Raw genomic sequence first — 17,918 nt, 5'->3', positions numbered from 1 at the left:
CCGGCCGGGGCTCCTGGGGCTGGTGGGTCTCCTGTCACTGCAGCTCTTCTGGGGGAACCGGAGCAGACAGGCCAGGGTGGGAGGGAGGAGCAGCAATAACAGACACAGCACTGCCCTATCCTCCCAGCCCGTCGTGTCCCCTACCCCCCCCCCCGGCCCCGCCCTGACCCCCAGACCAGGCGCTGGAGACTCAGAGCTGCAGGCACGGCCCCTGGCTGTCCACAGGTTTCTCTCTCCTCGTTTCAAACCCCGGGAGCCACAGCCCCCTCCTCCTCGGAGCCGTTTCACTGGAATTAAAACACACCCGCACCCCGGGAACGGGAACGCAGCTGTGTTTAAATTTTACATCAGGGGAAGGATACTTGCCATTCCATTCCTCTGAGCGCGGCCAGCAGCCTGCCCGCCCGCCCGCAGTGCAGGATCCACAGCCACGCTCTTTTATCTGAGCTGCTTTCTGCCCGGGGGATGGGGCACGGGGTGGGCACTGTGGGCATGGCCGGAGGGTGGGGGGGAGACGAGGAGCTGACAGACACGGGACAGGGCCCTGGGGGTGGTTTGAAGTGAACCGCCTCTAGCACCCAGCACCCGGCTAAGCTTACAGCAGACACATCACCTCCTGTCAGCGGCCTGGCCTGGTTCTTCCCCAGTGGAATCGGGAGCTGAGAATCCAGCCCTGCCCCTGGTGGGCTGGGTCTGTGCCAGGAGCTTGGGGAGGCGTCTCTGTGTTCTGTGCCAGGCTCAGCCATTAACCCCTGGCCTTCTGCTCAGAGTTCCATTCAGATACCATGCCCCCGACCGGTGCGCCTGTGGTACCCCGATGGGCTCCTGCAAACATGCCACCCTGACACTGGGGTCACCGTCTGACCGTCTGTGCGCCTGCGCTGTGGGGCGCCTGGCTCGCCGAGGCCTGGTCCCCACGCTGCTGGGACAGTCCCTGGCTGGAAGGCCTCGGCAGGTCTCAGTATCTTTATCACTTGGCATTGTCCACCCGGCCCTGGATAAGCCCGAAGGAGGGAAAGCTGCGTGGTGGCTGCTTTCACCTCCTTCTCTCAGCCCCGCGGGCACCAGCCAGGCCAGAGAGCCCCTCAGCCTCCCGCTCAGGCCAGGCCTTTCTGCAGTGGGGGCGGGACGGGAAGCCTCGGTATCAGTTTCCTAGGAGACAAGACAAGCCGCCCAAGAAGGACCACAGCAGACAGGGAGGGAGCCGAGAAACCGGGACGAGGGAGGCGCGGCTGTCGCCTTAGCCTCGTCCACTCCCCCGAGGGGCCGCCTGGACGGAGCCGGGGAAGGGCTGCGGGCGTGGCAGATGGACTGGCACTCGCCAGGAGCTCGTGGCTGGGAGGCGGCGGAGACGCAGCTGCAGGCTTTTCGTGGGATGATGGAGGAAGGAGCATCCACATCTCTCAGGCCCAGGCTGGTGTGGCTCAGCGGCTGGAGTGTAGGCCTGGGACTGAGCGGTCCACGTGCTGGTCGAGAACAGGTCTGTGCTGGTCGATTCCAGCCAAGGGCGCGTCCCCGGGCTGTGGGCTCGTCCCCCAGTGGGGGGCGTGCAGGAGGCAGCGGATGGATGGTTCTTTCTCATCACTGATGTTTCTGTCTCTCTCTCCCTCTCCCATCCTTTCTGAAATCAATAAAATCTATTTTTATAAAACACAAAAACTTCTCAGGCCCAGCCGGTGTGGCTCAGTGGTTGAACATCGACCTAGGAACCAGGAGGTCACGGTTTGATTCCCGGTCAGGGCACAGGCCCGGGTTCCGGGCTCAATTCCCAGTGTCGGGCGTGCAGGAGGCAGCCAATCAATGATTCTCTCTCATCATTGATGTTTCTCTCTCCCTCTCCATTCCTCTATGAAATCAATAAAAATATATTAACACACACACACACATACACACACACACTCCTCAGGCTCAGAGACAGGGCTGGGCACAAGCCAAAAAAGAGAGGGGCCCCCCTCCCCCAGAAGTCCGCCCAGACCTGCTTTCTACCAGCCTCATCCTCCTGACCAAACTCAGCCAGAGCAGAGCTGCTCGGGGGAGGAAGATGGGCTGGGGGGGGGGGGGGCTCTGACGTCCACAGCGGCCACCTCCTGGCTGCCTGCCGGGTGTGGCTGTGGGTCTCCACTCCTCGCTGGGCGTGCTGCTCACTGACACGGAGGAAGGGGCTGCCCTCTGGTCAAGCTTTGATCCACAGAAGAAACGGGGTTGTTTTCCCAACTCGGATTCTCTTTCGTGTCATTCTTTCCTTCCGCCATTTCCTCTCCCCTCTGGAACCCAGCACGACAGGCCCCTCCCGGACGTGCGGAGAGAGCGGCCGCAGGAGGCACACAGCTCAGAGCTCAGCAGAGCCAGTGCCAGCTCGCTGGGCCCGGTCTGTGCAGAGGACTTGGGGAGGGGGTGCCCGTGAACCGTCCAGGATCAGTAACTGCCCGGGAGCCGAGCAGACCTTCAGCCAGACCAGGCAGTCGCCATGCACAACGTGGAGACGCACCAGTGATAAAGCGGTGTGACAGCGAGCGGCCCAGCGGCTCACTCGGCCCAGCCCAGGCTTTCCCACCGCGCCCGCCCTTCGAAGGCGTGTGCCAGACCGGAACCCAGCTCTGCGGGCGGACAGCCTCCGCCCCGGGGCTCCGGCCGCCCTCTCTGCCCGCAGGTGCCCCCTGCCCAGCGGACACCCCACGCTCCCCGGCGAAGGCACCTGTGACATTTCTTCTGAGAATCGATCGAGGTCAGTGTTTCCCAAACTTCTCTCGTGCTGAGAATCACCTGGTGGTGGTGTTAAAATACAGATTCCTGAATCCCAACTAAGAAGCTCTAAACCAGAATTTTGGGGAACATATAGGTAAAATTGTATATTGGTAAAATTGTATACTTAAGTTCCCAAAAATTCTAGTTTAGCGCTTCTTAGTTGGGATTCAGGAATCTGTATCTTAACAACTCCACCAGGTGATTCTCATCAGGAGAGAAGTTTGGGAAACACTGATCTAGGTGATGGTCTGCCGGCCCACACCAGCCCCCTGGAAGGGCCCGTGAGCCAGTAAACGTTTCACACGTTTGTATCGTTGAAGCCCTAGGCTGGGCGGCTCAGCGATCAGAGTGTCAGCCCATGGACTGAAGGGTCTCGGGTTCGATTCCAGTCCGGGGCACCTCCCTCAGCCGCAGGCTCCATCCCCGAGCCCCGTGGGGACGAGGGAGGGAGGGAGGCAACCAATCGTGTGTCTCTCTCCCTCTCTCTGCTCCTCCCTCTCACTGCCCCTCTACTCTCTCTAAGAATCATTGGAAAAAACATCCCTGGGGAAGGATTAACAAATAAGTGAATCAAAAAGTAAGTGAATGGCTGAGGAAACTCCGCAGACCTGTGACAGGTACATGACCTCCCCATGTCCATGTCCACGAAGAAAGTCTGGAACCTGCTTCACACGCCTCTGTCCGTCCACGTGACGCCCCTCGCCCGGGCACGGGGAGGAGCTGTCACCGGGACTGCTCGGCCGGCCCAGCCCGCACTCCGGCTCCTCACGGGGTCCTGCTGGCCCCGGCCTGCCTCGATGTCCGGGTGCAGATGCTACGGGCACCCTGACCCGGCCCCGAAACACCCTCTCCCTGCACAGGACGCACCCTCCGAGCCCAGCGGACCCACCCGCAGGCCGGGCAGAGAGACGAACCAGTCACAGAGTGAGACTCAAGCCAGGTTTAATGGTCGTTGTCTAGTTGTCAGAGCCCACAGGCTCCGAGGTGTGCCAGCCTGGGCGTACACGGCGGGGGAGGGGGAGGCGGAGACAGGGTGCTGGACGCGGGGCTGCGAGGAAGCGGAGGTGAGAACACAGAGAACGAATCCTCGGCCCGGCCCTCCCCGGCCCCTCCTGAGGAGCCCCCCAAACACACCCGAAGGAAAAGGCCACACACAGTCGGACGGACAGACCGGAGAGCCCGGCTTCCTGGGGCCGGGCCCGGTGTGGGGAGGGGGTGGCGGCGGAGGGGGCCTCGCAGCCGGTGCCTCCGGACCTGGCAGCGTTCTCCCCGGGTTCGGGAGCTCCCGTCCGCGGAGCGCCCGGTCCCCGCCCCGGGGCTCCCAGCTGAAACCGCGGGAGAGGCTGGTGCAGCGTGAGGGGAGGCCAGGCACACCTGACGGGCTCTCACCCGGCCGCAGAGCAGGGAGACCACAGCCGCGGGCCTTTCCCGCTCCCGCCTCGGGCAGGACCTCTGAAGACGCCCTCCTCGCCCTCAGGGCCTCGCCAGAAGGCCCCGAAGGCCCGCTTCCTCTGAGCTCTGCTCACTGAGGCTGTCAGCGCCCGGCGGCTCCGGAGGGGAGGGAGGGTGGCTGCCGGTGGAGGTGAGACTTCCCAGGCTCCCGGGAAGCAAGCGGGAGCCCCGGTTCCTCCAGCCCCAGCACCAAATGCCCCCCGGGTCTCAGAACCTCATCGGACAACCGGCCCTCCCGCCCGCCTGCCGGGGCGCTGAGAGCCGGAGGGCACCTGGCAGCTGCTCGGTCCCCCCGGCGTCTGCGGGTCCGCCCTTGGCCTCGCTGCGCACCCCGTGCCACCTGCCGCCGCCTCTCACCCCGGGGAGGGTTCTGAGGGTCTGGAGACCCGGTCCCTCCTCATCACCCCTCCTCCCACGGTCCTCGGCCCGGGGCTGCCGAACTCCAGGCCTCGCGGAGGAGTTACCGGGCGCCATGAGGTGTGGGGGACGCTTCAGAGCTCAGGGTGTACAGCGCAGAGGGATCTGGGGGCCCGGCGCGGTCACCGGCGCCCGCGGGGAGGGGGAGGTGCGTGTGGCCGGTGCCCGCGGGTGGAGGCCGCTCGGAGTGCTCGGCGGGGACGGGAGGGTCGTGTCCCGGTGGCGGGCGGGGTCCCGGTGGCGGGCAGGGTCCCGGTGGTGGCGGGCGGGGTCCCGGTGGCGGGCGGGGTCCCGGTGGCGGGCGGGGTCCCGGTGGCGGGCAGGGTCCCGGTGGCGGGCAGGGTGCCGGTGGCGGGCAGGGTGCCGGTGGCGGGCAGGGTCCCGGTGGCGGGCAGGGTGCCGGTGGTGGGCAGGGTCCCGGTGGCGGGCAGGGTGCCGGTGGTGAGCAGGGTGCCGCTGGTGGTGGGCAGGGTCCCGGTGGTGAGCAGGGTGCCGGTGGTGGGCAGGGTCCCGGTGGTGAGCAGGGTGCCGGTGGTGGGCAGGGTCCCGCTGGTGGGCAGGGTCCCGGTGGAGGTCAGGGTGGCCGGTGGCGGGCAGGGTCCCGGTGGCGGGCGGGGTCCCGGTGGTGGGCAGGGTCCCGGTGGCGGGCAGGGTGCCGGTGGCGGGCAGGGTGCCGCTGGTGGTGGGCAGGGTCCCGGTGGTGAGCAGGGTGCCGGTGGTGGGCAGGGTCCCGCTGGTGGGCAGGGTCCCGGTGGTGGCGGGCAGGGTCCCGGTGGCGGGCGGGGCGCCGGTGGCGGGCGGGGTCCCGGTGGCGGGCAGGGTCCCGGTGGAGGTCAGGGTGGCCGGTGGCGGGCAGGGTCCCGGTGGTGAGCAGGGTCCCAGTGGTGGGCAGGGTGCCGGTGGCGGGCGGGGTCCCGGTGGCGGACAGGGTGCCGCGTGCATGCGTGCCTGGGCGTGTGCGTGTCTACGAGCATGCAAGGACGTGAGGGAGGCGCTGTCCCTCTCGACAGCGCCGGGCTCTAAGCAGGTGTGACCGGCAGCCTTGACCTCCAGGGCCTGTCCGTCCCCATCTTCTGGGGCCGCGGGCATTCCCTCCTCGGGAGCCTCGCCCGCAGGCCGACCGCACCCCGTGGAACCTCCGGCGCCGGTCGGAGGGTCTGGCAGGAACGTGGTGCGAGAGGGGACGGACGGCGAAAGGCCAACACCCTCACCTCCGCCCGGCCCCCTCCCGGGCTCCCCCGTCAGAGCGGGGCGTGGCCGTGGATGGGATGGGATGCCGCCCCCCCTGCCCCCCGGACAGACCCCTGACTGCACAGGGGTGACAGAGCCCGTCTCCATCACCGCCTCCGTCCGCCAAGAGGCCGCCTGGAGCCTCGCGGAGACACAGAGTCCGAGCCACACTCCGAACGGCCCTCCTGGCCACGGCCACCCAATCCCAGCCCGCCCGCCACGGAATCCCACACGGGGCTCTGCAGCCGGGGACGCCCTCTGAGGGGAGCAAGGCAGCCTGGGTGACACAGGAGATACACGCCTGGTCCCCCCACCCCCTCACCCAGCCGGGGCCAGGCGTCCCAGGACCCTGGGGAACCAGAGTCCCGCCTGAGCCGAGGAGCCTGCGTGGAGAGACGGTGTCCCAGGAAGTCCGGTGGGACCAGCGGTGCTGAGAGGCTGTGGCCCCCCCGCCCCGTGTGACGTGGCCCCGGCCCCCCTGGGGGGCGGGCATCCAGCCAGAAGCGCTCTGCCTTCAGCAGCCCCCGCCGGCCTGACAGGCAGGTGCCGGAGTCCTCGCCCCCAGCTGCTGCCGGTTTTGTGCTGCCCCTGGGCTCTGGGGGGGCCCCTCGGTGCCCCTGGCCCCGGGACGGGGCACAGATACCACACTGCCCATCGCTGCCATCGCTGCCGGGCGGCCAGCCGGGCTCCTTGGGAGACACGAAGGCGTCGGGAAGTCAGCCCTGGGGGAGAGCTAGTGGTGGAGGCCTCCGCCTTTCCCCGCTCATTCTCCCAAAACTTCCGATTCCCCCCCAGCTGGCCGTGGAGGGTGACTTCCCGGCCGGAGGTGACACTACGGCGTCCCCATGTGGCTCCTTCAGAAGCTCCCTCCACCTCGCAGGGGTGGGTGGGCAGAGAGAGAGAGAGAGAGAAAGATTCCCCCCAAACGAGTTTCTCTTAGGGAGCTAGGGATGACCTCGAACAGGTTTAGGGAATCGGCTCTTCCCCCCACCCCTTCCTCACTCCCACCCAACTCAGACACGCCCCCCTCCTTCACCCCTGGACAGGTGCGGGTGCTGGGGAGGGTGTGGCATTGGCCTGAGGGCCGATAGATCCGTAAGTGAAAACTGTGGCCGCCGCACCCTGGTCGGGCGGGGCCTCGCCTCCTGTTGTACCCGTGACCCATCCTCTGGAGATCAGGGGGGACCCACGCCCCTGGGCAGCCAGCCAGCCAGCCAGCCCTCTCTCTGCTCCGCCCCTCCCATCCTCCAGGGGCGCCGTACCTCTCCTGGGGCGGAACCTCCCCACCACACCCCGTCCCACTCACACCACGATGGGCGTGTCCGAGAAGACCGAGCTGACCGACTCCGGGTCCGACATCCTCCGCTGCCCCTTGCCCGCGGCCTCGGGCACCGGCAGGGTGTTGCCCGGCTTGAGCTTGCCGTTTTGGTCCTGCCCGGGCCCGGCAGGCTCCAGGAAGGCCACCCGCCGGTCAAAGTCCTCCTCCTCCTCCTCCTCTTCCTCCTGCTTGTCCCCCCCGCCGCCGCCGGCCACGGGGTCGTGGTTGGGCGTGGTGCTGAGCATGGAGGAGCTGAGGCTGTCCCCCTGGGGGCTGGCCGGCTTGTCCACGCCGCGGCACCAGCAGCGGCAGGGCGTGAGGTACAGGTAGATGAGGACCAGCACCACGCTGAGGATGCAGCCCACCAGCGTGGTGTAGGCCGTGTTGAGGGTGTCGTGGTGGCCGTGCAGCGTGAAGTTGTGCACCCTCAGCTCCACCGACAGCGTCTCGTTGAAGGCCTCGCCGACGGCGAAGCAGGTGTACACGCCGCCGTCCTCCGGCTGCAGGCGCTGCAGGTGCAGGCTGCCGTTCCCCAGCACCCGCGCCGTGCCGTTGGCGGGCGCCGCGGCCGCGTCCGGCACCCGCTCCAGGCCCGGCGTCACCCACGTCTTCGTCATGCCCTGCTGCTTGGTGTCGCAGTGCAGCGTGAGGCTGTCGCCCAGGTGGGCCTCCCAGGCCCGCTCCTTGTACTCGCTGCAGTTGAGGCCGAAGACGCTGTAGGGCTTCTTGGCGCTCAGGCAGCGCAGGTCCTCCTGGAAGTCCACGGCGGGGCTGAGCCGCCGGCGCTGCCAGTGGGCGAAGAGCTGGTAGAGCTCGCAGCTGCAGTGCAGCGGGTTGTTGTGCAGGTACAGCCCGTTCTTGACCCAGGCGGGCAGCTTCTGCAGCTCGGCCACGGGCAGGCTCTTGAGCCGGTTGCCCGAGAGGTCCAGCAGCGCCAGCTTGGGGAGCCGCACCAGCTCCAGGGGGAAGCGGGCGATCTGGTTCTGGCTCAGGTAGAGCTTCTGCAGCTGGGCCACGTCCTCGAAGGCGGCGCGGTCCACGGCCACGATGCGGTTGTTGTAGAGCAGCAGCACCTCCAGGGCCTGCAGCTCGCTGAACAGCGCCTCCTCCAGCGTGCGCAGCTGGTTGGAGGACAGGTCCAGGTAGCGCAGGTTGGGGACCGGGGAGAAGGCCTCGGAGGAGATGAAGTGCAGGTGGTTGTGGCTCAGCAGCAGGGAGTGCAGGTGGGGGAGGCGCGTGGGGGTCCACTCGGCCCGCAGGCGGCTCAGGTTGTTGTGGCTGAGGTCCAGCTGCGCCGTGTAGCTGGGCAGGGCGTGGGGCACGTGGGGCAGCTGCTGCTTGGAGCAGCTGAGGATGTTGCTGGCGCACAGGCAGGCGGCCGGGCAGCTGACCGCCGGCCGGCCGGCTCCGGCCACCTCGCCGCCGCCGCCCAGGAGCAGGAACCAGGGCAGCGGCAGCAGCCAGAGGCCTCGCAGGTCCCGCGGGGGTGGCATAGTGTCACCGGGGAGCGAGGAAGGCCGCCAGGAAGGTCCGGGAGGGGGTCACCCCGGCGTGATCTGGAGGGGCAAAGAAGGGTCTTTCAGCACAGGCATGAGGGAGAGAGGATGGGCCAGGGTCACCGGGTCCAAGGAGGGAAGGACCCACCCCCCCACTCCCCCATCTTCCCCCCACCTTACCCCCCTGCGCCATTGGACTGGAAGTCAAAGGCAGAGATGCCGGCCAGCTCCCCGGCTGCAGGCAGTGGCTCAAAACGCGGGGCCAGCCGAAACCGGTTTGGCTCAGTGGATAGAGCGTCGGCCTGCGGACTGGAGGGTCCCAGGTTCGATTCTGCTCAAGGGCATGTACCTTGGTTGCGGGCACATCTCCGGTGGGGGTTGTGCAGGAGGCAGCTGATCGATGTTTCTAACTCTCTATCCCTCTCCCTTCCTCTCTGTGAAAAATCAATAAAATATATATATATTTAAAATGCGGGGCCAGAGGAGGTGGACACCGGGCTGGCCGGGCCTGGTGGCAGGAGGGCGGGGGACGTGCGGAGACCTCAGGGTGCTGTGGTTTCCCAGCCGCCCGGGCCGCAGTGCAGGGGGGTGCGCAGGGCTCCGGGGCGGCCAGGGGGGAGGTCAGGGGCACCGGCTCGCAGGGCAGGGCGGGCGTGTCCCGGGGCTGGGGGCGGGCTCCCCCCTCCGGGGCCTCGGGTCACTGCACCTGCTCGGCGGCGAGGACGTCTCAGCCCATGGCGGGTCCGGCGCTCCGGTCGCGGCCTCCCCGGCAGCTGCGCCTCACCGGCCGGCCTGTGGCGGCGGCGCCCGCCTTACGCAGCGGCCCGCGCCCGGCGACAGGGCCCGCCTCCCGGGCTCCTCCCGGCGCCTCCGCCCGCGGGGCCCGCGACCCCGGCCGCCGCCGCCGCCTGCCGCCTGCGGAGCGCGCTGGGCCCGGCGGGAGCGGCGCGATCGGAGCGCCGGGGCGGCGTGGGGGCAGCGGCACCGCGCGCGCGCCCGTGGCCGCCGGAGCCGGGCGCGCGCGCGGGGCGGGGCGCACGTGCGGCGTTTGCGGGGAGCCCCGCGCCGGGCAGCGGCTCCCGGGAGCGTCCGGGCCCGGGACCCACCGGCGGCGGGGACTGTCGGGGAGGGGGCTCTGCTGCTCGCTCCGCTCCCCCCCCCATCCCCGTCCCGGCGCCCCCAAACCGCTCTCCGGAGGAGTAACTCGGAGTGAATTCGCTGCTGCAACCGCCTCCCGGGCGAGGGGCGCCGCACGTCTTTTGATTTTGCAAATTAAAGCAATCTAAGCTCAGGGTTGGCGGGAAATTCATTAGGTTCCCCTCCCCCCCCCTCTCTAGGGCTGCGAAGTCCCCAGAAATTTGGGGGAGCGCCTTCCCCGGCCCCTGACCCCTCCTTGATGCCACCACTCACTCCACCACTGCCCTTGGGTGCCAAGGAAGGCTCAGCGCCCCAGCCTGCGAGGCAGATGGGCAGGAGAGGGGGTAAGGGGGGGGGGGTCTGTGCAGGCCCCAGATCCCACTCTTTAGACACCCCGTTCGGCAGTTCCCACTCCATCCCTCACACACACACACACACACAGGGGCTGCAGACAAACCAGCCACAGGCTTCTTTCTCTTCCTGGAAACTTTAAAACCCTCCCAGCCTGGGGGGGTCGTTCTTCCCTTGGGCCTGGCCACCAGCACCCTTTCTGCCCCAATGCCAGCCCCTTTCCACCTCCCCCTGCCACACACGCCCCTCCTTCTGGAGCCATGCTCCAGGGTAGTTTCTCTGTCACCAAACCCTAAAGATGAAGGGCCGGGGGTCTTGTTGGGGGCGGGGGCAGCACTGAAACAGAGAAGCTGTTAGCAGGAAGTGTGTTAGGGGTTAGGGCTGGGCCAGCGGCGGGTAGGGAGAGTGGAGACCTTGTGATCCAGACGCTAGCTATGGGGTGGTGGACCCCGAGGAAGAAGTTCCCTTTTTATTCTTTCTCGTCTCTGACGGCAGCAGGAGCACACTGAGACGAATGGCGCAGTCCATTAGCCTGCTGAGGGTTTTACAGAGAATGTCTGTCCCTCACAGGTGTCTGCCCGTGACTTAAGTGAGCGCAGGATCTCTCCGAGGGATATCAGCATGGCAGCCGTGTGTCTTCTTCCTGCCCGTTCCTGGCCTCCGCGGTGAGTCGGGAGGGCATGAGGGAGTGAGAAACCCCGAAATGACCTTGTATCCTTCCCTATTGCTGCATAACAACCCCCAGACTTTAACACAGTGGTTTCATAGGATGATGCAGACACTCCATGCCTGTCACAGGCAGTTTCTGTTGGTCAGAGATTCAGGGGTGCTTTGGCGGGCTGTGGGCTTGGGGGCAGGGGTCTCTCGGCAGCTGCCATCACACATCAGATGGAGCTACGGTGGGTGGGTCGCTGGAAGGCGAAGCTGGGGCTGGAGAACGGACTTCTTTCCCTGACTCACTCGTGCGGCTGGCTGTGGGCGGGCGGCCTTGGCTCCTCTCCCTGGGGGTCTCTCCACGAGACCGCAGGAGTGTCCTCGCAGCCCGGTGGCCAGCTTCCTCCGGAGCAAGATCGCCAAGAGCCAGTCAGGCAGGAGTCACACCGAGCCGGCTCTCCGAGGCCACACCTGTCACCTCCACGTTGGGAGCTGCATGGACCACCCTGACTCGGCATGGAAGGAAGGAGAGCGCACGAGGGGTGCAGGGGCGGGGCTGGCTCTCACACACATCGTCGCGGAAGTCACATCTGTTTTTCTGATTTGAAGGAGTTCAAACCTGCACAGAAGTGGAGGGAAGAATGCAACCAGCTCCCATGTAGGGACCATTCCCATTCAGTTCTCAGTAAGGAAAGCCATCGTTTTCTTTGGAAACACATGCCCTTCCCCCAAACCCTCACCCCCACAACTTTCCTTAGACCCGTGGTCGGCAAACCGCGGCTCTCGAGCCACATGCAGCTCTTTGGCCTCTTGAGTGTGGCTCTTCCACAAAATACTACAGCCTGGGCGAGTCTATGTTGAAGTGGCATTAGAAGAAGTTTAAGTTTATTTTTTTTTAATATATTTTATTGATTTTTTACAGAGAGGAAGGGAGAGGGATAGAGAGTCAGAAACATTGATGAGAGAGAAACATCGATCAGCTGCCTCCTGCACACCCCCAGCTGGGGATGTGCCCGCAACCAAGGTACATGCCCTTGACCGGAATCGAACCTGGGACCTTTCAGTCCGCAGGCCGACGCTCTATCCACTGAGCCAAACTGGTTTCGGCAGAAGTTTAAGTTTAAAAAAATGTGGCTCTCAAAAGAAATTTCAGTCGTTGGGCTGTTGGTATTTGGCTCTGTGGACTCATGAGTTTGCTGACCACTGCCTCAGACGCAGTGGCCCAGGCTCTCTCTTGCTCGCCCTCTCTGCTGTGTGTAAGGGATGGAGGAGAGACAGACACAAGGAAAGAAGGCCCCTTAGGCCGGGCACCAGCCTCCGGTGTCTGCAGCTGGGAGAGGCCACCACAGGTGTGTCCTCAGCTGGTCCTCACCCCCCGCCTCCATCCCCCACCCCCGCACCAGCTCATTCTGAAGTAACCTTGCCAGGAACCCTTTAATTTCTGCTCCCAGTCCCTGACCCCCTAAAAGAAAAAAAAGCAGTAACCAAGCCATTTTCAAATGTTTTTTTAATTATTTATTTTATTTATTTATTTTTAAATATATTTTATTGATTTTTTTACAGAGAGGAAGGGAGAGGGATAGAGAGTTAGAAACTTCGATCAGCTGCCTCTTGCACACCCCCTACTGAGATGTGCCCGCAATCAAGGTACATGCCCTTGACCGAAATCGAACCTGGGACCCTTCAATCTGCAGGCTGATGCTCTATCCACTGAGCCAAACTGGTTTCGGCCATTTTCAAATATTAATGTGCATTCAGATCACCCGGGGATCTTGTAACCCGAGGATTCTGAAGCCGTGGGTGTAGGGCAGTGGTCGGCAAACTCATTAGTCCCCAGAGCCAGATATCAACAGCACATTTCTTTGGAGAGCCAATTTTTTTAAACTTAAACTTCTTCTAACGCCACTTCTTCAACGTAGACTTGCCCAGGCCGTGGTATTTTGTGGAAGGGCCACCCTCAAGGGGCCAAAGGGCAGCATGTGGCTCGCGAGCCGCGGTTTGCCGACCACGGGGATAGGGTGGCGCCTGAGGTTCTGCATTTCTGATCAGCTTGGCGACGCAGACGCTGCAGGCCCACAGGCAGGCCGAGCCCCTCGCTCCCCGTGGCTGTTCACATCGATCGCCATGAAATAACATCATCAATCACGTCTTCCGTTCCCACCTTCAATAGCCACACGTGACGGGCTGCGCCGTGGAACACGGTCACGGAACGTCCCACTGGGTGGCAGCGTGTAGGACATAGACTCCCAAGGACACGCCCACAGCTGCCCCTCGCCCAGAACAACATGACAGAAGGAGAACCTCAGCGGGGTGAACGGCGACAGGCTGTTTGCCGAGGGCACTGATTTCCTCTCGCTGGAGTGGGTCGGCCGGGGGTTCCCGCGTTCCATTTGGAAGGCCGTCTGGTTACCTCGGCATGTGAGCCAGGAGGCTGGCTGGGTCTGAGGCCGGTGAGCTGCTTTTCTCTCTACTGGAATATTTTTGGAGACTGTAGGAAGACGCCCCCTTAAAAAGCTCCCTTTGGGCTCCTTTTCAAAGACTCCACGTGGCTGGCTGCCCTTCTTTAGGGCAAGGTAGTCCTAAAGTGAAGGCCACTGAGGGTCCACTTCACATCGTACATACATCCTGACGGAACTCTGGCTCTTCTGTCTGCTTACCTGTGCACGTCCCCATTAGGCTGTATGTCCTCCAAAGCAGGGATTGGCCCTAGGTCTGGCCCCTAATCGGCATTCAAAATATGTGTTGTTTGCCCTGACCAGTGTGGCTTGATGGTTAGAGTGCTGGCCAAGCACCAAAGGGTCATGGGTTCAATTCCCAGTTCAATTCCCCAATTAGGCGCTTGAGGGAAGCAACCAATGGATCTCTCCCCCCTCCCCCCCTCACTTCCACTCTCTCTATAAAGCCGTGGGAAAAAAATATCTCTCTGGTGAGGATTAAAGGCACAGTGTTTGTTGAATTAATTCATTAATTAATAATGGCACTAAATCAACATGTTTATTACACGTTAGCCTCCATGTCTGGTGTAGGAGGAAGGGCAGAGCGTAGGGTCTGGGCGTGGACGAGTCGCAGCTGCATGCAAGTCGCAGCTTGGTGACTCTGGGGATTGCACGTGGTTCTACTAAACCTCATTCCGTCACCTGCCCAGCGGGAACAAGACTGGCACCTGAGTCTCCCGGGGCTATTTGGGGGGGACCAAGTGAGCTAACAGGTGTGAAAGGGCCTCATCACGCATCAGCATTACCCTTAAAGGTGTTTCCCTTTCTCCGTCAGAGTTAGGAGGGCTCGGTCTCGATATCCACGTGTGTACAGACACCCACATTCTAGGGTGTCTTCTGCCCATTTGGAAGAGTCATCCATATATTGTTTAAGTTCTCCTTCCCTGGGTTCATCAGGTGGATGCTCCCTGGAAATGCTGCTGACGAATGCCTGGTTCCTGATGTTCTTTCTGCCTTTGGGGGTGGGGTTCCAACGTCACAGTCAGCCTGCAGCCCACAGACACCCCGGAGGGGAAGGCTGGTTCCCAGGCCCTGCGCCCAGCACACCTCCCTGCGGCTCCCGCAGTGCGGCGCGGCACCCAGGCTGGTGGGGACCGAATCCTGCTTGTGCCGCTCCTTTGGAGACGCGAGCCAGTTACTTAACCTATAACATGGGCATTCCAACGGTCAGTCCAATCATGGATTTTTCTCGTCTTTTTTTTTTTTTTTTTAATATATATTTTATTGATTTTTTACAGAGTGGAAGGGACAGGGATAGAGAGCTAGAAACATCGATGAGAGAGAAACATCGATCAGCCGCCTCTTGCACACCCCCTACTGGGGATGTGCCTGCAACAAAGGTACATGCCCTTGAACTGGAATCAAACCCGGGACCCTTCAGTCCGCAGCCGATGCTCTATCCACTGAGCCACAGCAGTCACAGCATGTTTCTCGTCTTGCCATCATGAATTCCCCGTCACCGGGAGCATTCAAACAGAGGCGGGGTGGCCACCCTGCACAGATGCCCTCCATTTGTTCATTCATTCTATATCACACCCCCCAACCTCTGTTCCCATAGAAGCAAAACGTCTGTGAGTGTTTAGGAGTGAAATGCAGAGACAGACACACAGGAAACCGTCTCTGTTCGCAGGTGCCATGATTGATTTGGTGACGGAAACCGAGACTCAGATCATCACAGCGCGTGTGGCAGCTGACGGGAGAGCCTGTGGGTGAAGGGCCTCGGAGGCTGGAGGAGAGAAGGGAGCAGGTGTGTGGAGGAGTCCTGTGGAGGGCTGGAGGTAGACCAGATGGCCCCTAAGTCCTCCTCCGACGTTGGTGCCCTGTGCAGTGTTGGGGCCAAGAAGTGGCTTGGGGGGGCGGCCTTTAGTATCCAAGCCACTCAAACAGCTTACAATACATATACCAACCCCAATGGCCCGGCTGGTGTGGCTCAGCGGTTGAGCGTCGACCCAGGAACCAAGAGGTCGCCGGTTCCATTCCCAGTCCGGGCACATGCCCGGGTTGGGGGCTCGATCCTCAGTAGGAGGTGTGCAGGAGGCAGCCAATCGATGATGTTCCTCTCTCATCAATCTTTCTATCTCTCTATCCCTCTCCCTTCCTCTCGCTAAAAAACAAACAAAACACACACGCACACACACAATGTACTTGCTATGCAAATATTTTGAGGACCAGTCTCCCGTTCCCCTCACTCCCTGCCTTCCAGCCACATGGCGGTCTCCGTTTGTTCTGCAGAGCAATTCTGCAGCTGCTGCTCATGCTGAGGTGCTGTATTTTGCAAAGGTACCAAGTCCCAGGTCCGAGCCCTTCTCAGAATGGGCCACGTGCAGCCTCCTGTCGGGCAGGACAGGTGGGTGTTGCCAGTGGGAGTGCTGGTGAGGAGGAGGAGGAGGAAGGGGGCAGGCGGGAAAGCACGGGGCGGGTCCTCAAACCCAGAGCTGTCTCCCCGCGGCCGTCCTGACAGCCCTGACGCCTGACAGCATCGCAGGTTTTCCTTGTTTTCTTCCCCGGCTTCACAGACAGCGCACCTGCCCTCGCTTCCTCCCACCAAGGTCACCGCTCCGCGGGCTTTGATAAATGTCATCTTTTTTCCAAAGTCGCCTCGGAAAAAGGCAATTTGGCTGCAGTGAGGCAGAACCGGGGAGCGGAAGGGCGGCCCTTTATCGACCGGAGCCCAATCCCGAGAACAAAGCCGCGAGGAGTGGGAGCGAGAGCGGCCGGGGGTCTCCCGGTGACTGGCCTCCTCCCCGGGACCCGTGTGGGCCTGGGGTTGGGTCTCCTCCCCGCTCTTCTCCTCTCCGGGCCTCGTCTTCTGCTCCCGGTTTCCTGGTTTCCTGGCTGGTAGCTCAAGGTCCCCCAGAGCTCCCGCAGCGCCTCCGTGGGCTGCTGATGAGTGCGGGAATAAATAACAGCCAGCTAATTACCTCCTGATTGCCGCGCGCGCTAACGAGGCCGGGCTGGAGTGGAGATGCTGCAGCTGATCCTGCTCCGGGCATGCGTCAGGGTTCGGGGAAATTTCCATGCCCTCCTTCCCTTCCCCGCCGCCCGGGGTCTGCGTGGAGGCGCTCCCACTCCCGCTTCCCCTCGGGGTTCGGAGACTCACCCGGACGGACGCTGTTTGTATCAGGCCTTCGTGGGCCGTGGGCGCTGGCTTCTGGGAGAAGCAGGGAAAGGCTTTCCTGGAGGCCGGGGTTGGCCAAGGTCACGGGGAGATGGGTCCGCAGGGACCGGGCTCGCCAACACTCAGCGTCCTAATTGCATCTGCTGCCCCAGCTGCCGGCCCAGAGGCTCCCTCAGACGTGCGAGCGGAGGGGAGAGTGCAGAGCCGGGCAGTGGACTCAGCGGGGCTGGCTTCTAGGCCTTCCCTGCGACCTCCATGACCTTGGCCGCGCCCTTTCATCGCGCTGGTCCTCGATTCCCTCTCTACAAGTCGAAGGTTAGGCAAACCTTGGGCTTCCCTTCTGTAGGACTCCTGGCAAACGCCAGAACCCGGCCCGGCGGGCGTGGCTCAGTGGTTAAGCATCAACTTAGGAACCTGGAGGTCATAGTTCTCTCTCCGTCAGGGCACAGGCCTGGCTGTGGGCTCCGTCCCCAGAGTGGGGTGGGCAGGAGGCAGTCCATCAATGAGTCTCTCTCTTTATTGATGTTTCTTTCTCTCTCTCTCTCTCTCTCTCTCTCTCTCTCTCTCTCTCCTTCTCTCTCCTTTCCTCTCTCAAATCAATAAAAAACATATTTAAAAACAACCTGCAACACTCCCCCCTCCCCCCCCCCACACACACACACAGAACCCGGATTCTCTTATAACAAAACAGCAACCAAGCCCAACAAGGAATATTCTACAAAGTAACTGGGCTCTCCTCTTCCAAACACCAAGACCATAGAAGCCAGGGAGACCGAGACGGCTCCAGATTCAGAGACTGAAAAGACACGGCCAGTAAATGTGACCCCTGGTCCCGGGCCGGCCCCCGGCCGCCAATGGCGCTGTTAGAGGCACCGGAGGCGTGTGGACGGGGTCTGTGGGCAGGACGGTAGCTTTGTATCGGTGTCAGCTTCCTGGCTGACATGTTGCTCTGTGGTTGAGTGGAAGAACGCCCTTGCTTTTAGGAAACACACACTGAAGGGTCAAAAGCTAATGGGGCATCCCTCCTGAATGGACCAGAAATTACACATGGGGCACATGGGGGGGGGGGCGCGAAGGGCGGAGGGGGGGCGAGGGGCCTCCAGGAGGCAGGTGTGTTCCAGTGTCTGTGAGACGTTGGGGAACTCGGTGAAAGGTACTCGGGAGCTCTTTGTACCCTTCTGGCAATTTTTCTCTAAATCTGAAATTATTGCAAGAGAAAACGTTTTAAAAGGCCGTAGATTGTACAGCTGCTGTATTATTACAGCGTACAGAACAGGGTGGGAGAGAGACCTGGTGGGAGCTGGAAGGTAAGGAGAGGCGAGAGACAGAGGTCAGGGAGGCTCGGGGTTGGGGCTGAACGCCCCGATCAGGTTGGGGCTCCGCGTCTCAGTGAGCTCACCAGAGTCACGTGCTCAGATAACAACGCAGGTGATGGCTCTTCGGAAGCCATAAAACTCGAAGCTGAGTAGAATCGCTCATCCTCTCTCCTTCCTCCTGGAACTACA

At 62.9% G+C, this 17,918-nt stretch overlaps 1 protein-coding gene and 2 long non-coding RNA genes across 4 annotated transcripts; 2 read left to right on the top strand and 1 right to left on the bottom strand.

The window, feature by feature from the left end:
* Positions 1-6,998: 6,998 nt before the first annotated feature.
* AMIGO1 (adhesion molecule with Ig like domain 1) lies at positions 6,999-9,632 on the bottom strand. Of its 2 annotated transcripts, none has more exons than XM_084866233.1 (2): positions 9,365-9,632; positions 6,999-8,718 (listed from the first exon to the last, which is right to left on the bottom strand). In XM_084866233.1, the coding sequence occupies exon 2, from the start codon at positions 8,653-8,655 to the stop codon at positions 7,147-7,149; it is 1,509 nt and encodes a 502-aa protein (XP_084722359.1). In that variant the 5' UTR covers positions 8,656-8,718; positions 9,365-9,632; the 3' UTR covers positions 6,999-7,146. The 2 variants fall into 2 exon arrangements, with proteins under 2 accessions (XP_084722359.1, XP_084722360.1); XM_084866234.1 differs by lacking the exon at positions 9,365-9,632 and adding an exon at positions 8,839-9,022.
* A 1,004-nt stretch (positions 9,633-10,636) lies between these two features.
* On the top strand, positions 10,637-13,393 carry LOC311612942. Its single transcript, XR_014793383.1, has 3 exons — positions 10,637-10,811; positions 11,410-11,458; positions 12,971-13,393. It is a non-coding gene; the product is annotated as an uncharacterized lncRNA (long non-coding RNA).
* Positions 13,394-14,930: 1,537 nt separating this feature from the next.
* On the top strand, positions 14,931-17,314 carry LOC311612943. Its single transcript, XR_014793384.1, has 3 exons — positions 14,931-15,073; positions 15,528-15,642; positions 17,078-17,314. It is a non-coding gene; the product is annotated as an uncharacterized lncRNA (long non-coding RNA).
* Positions 17,315-17,918: the final 604 nt, after the last annotated feature.

Source organism: Pipistrellus hanaki (genome assembly GCF_964339955.1).
Source record: "Pipistrellus hanaki genome assembly, chromosome: 18".
In the NCBI taxonomy this organism is placed as follows: Eukaryota; Metazoa; Chordata; class Mammalia; order Chiroptera; family Vespertilionidae; genus Pipistrellus; species Pipistrellus hanaki.
The sequence above is the reverse complement of the archived record's forward strand: the minus strand, read 5'-3'. Positions and strand labels throughout refer to the sequence as shown.

What these genes read in the sequence shown, in the direction of transcription:
- AMIGO1 (XM_084866233.1), bottom strand. Translation starts at nt 8,655, where the DNA reads ATGCCACCCCCGCGGGACCTGCGAGGCCTCTGGCTGCTGCCGCTGCCC.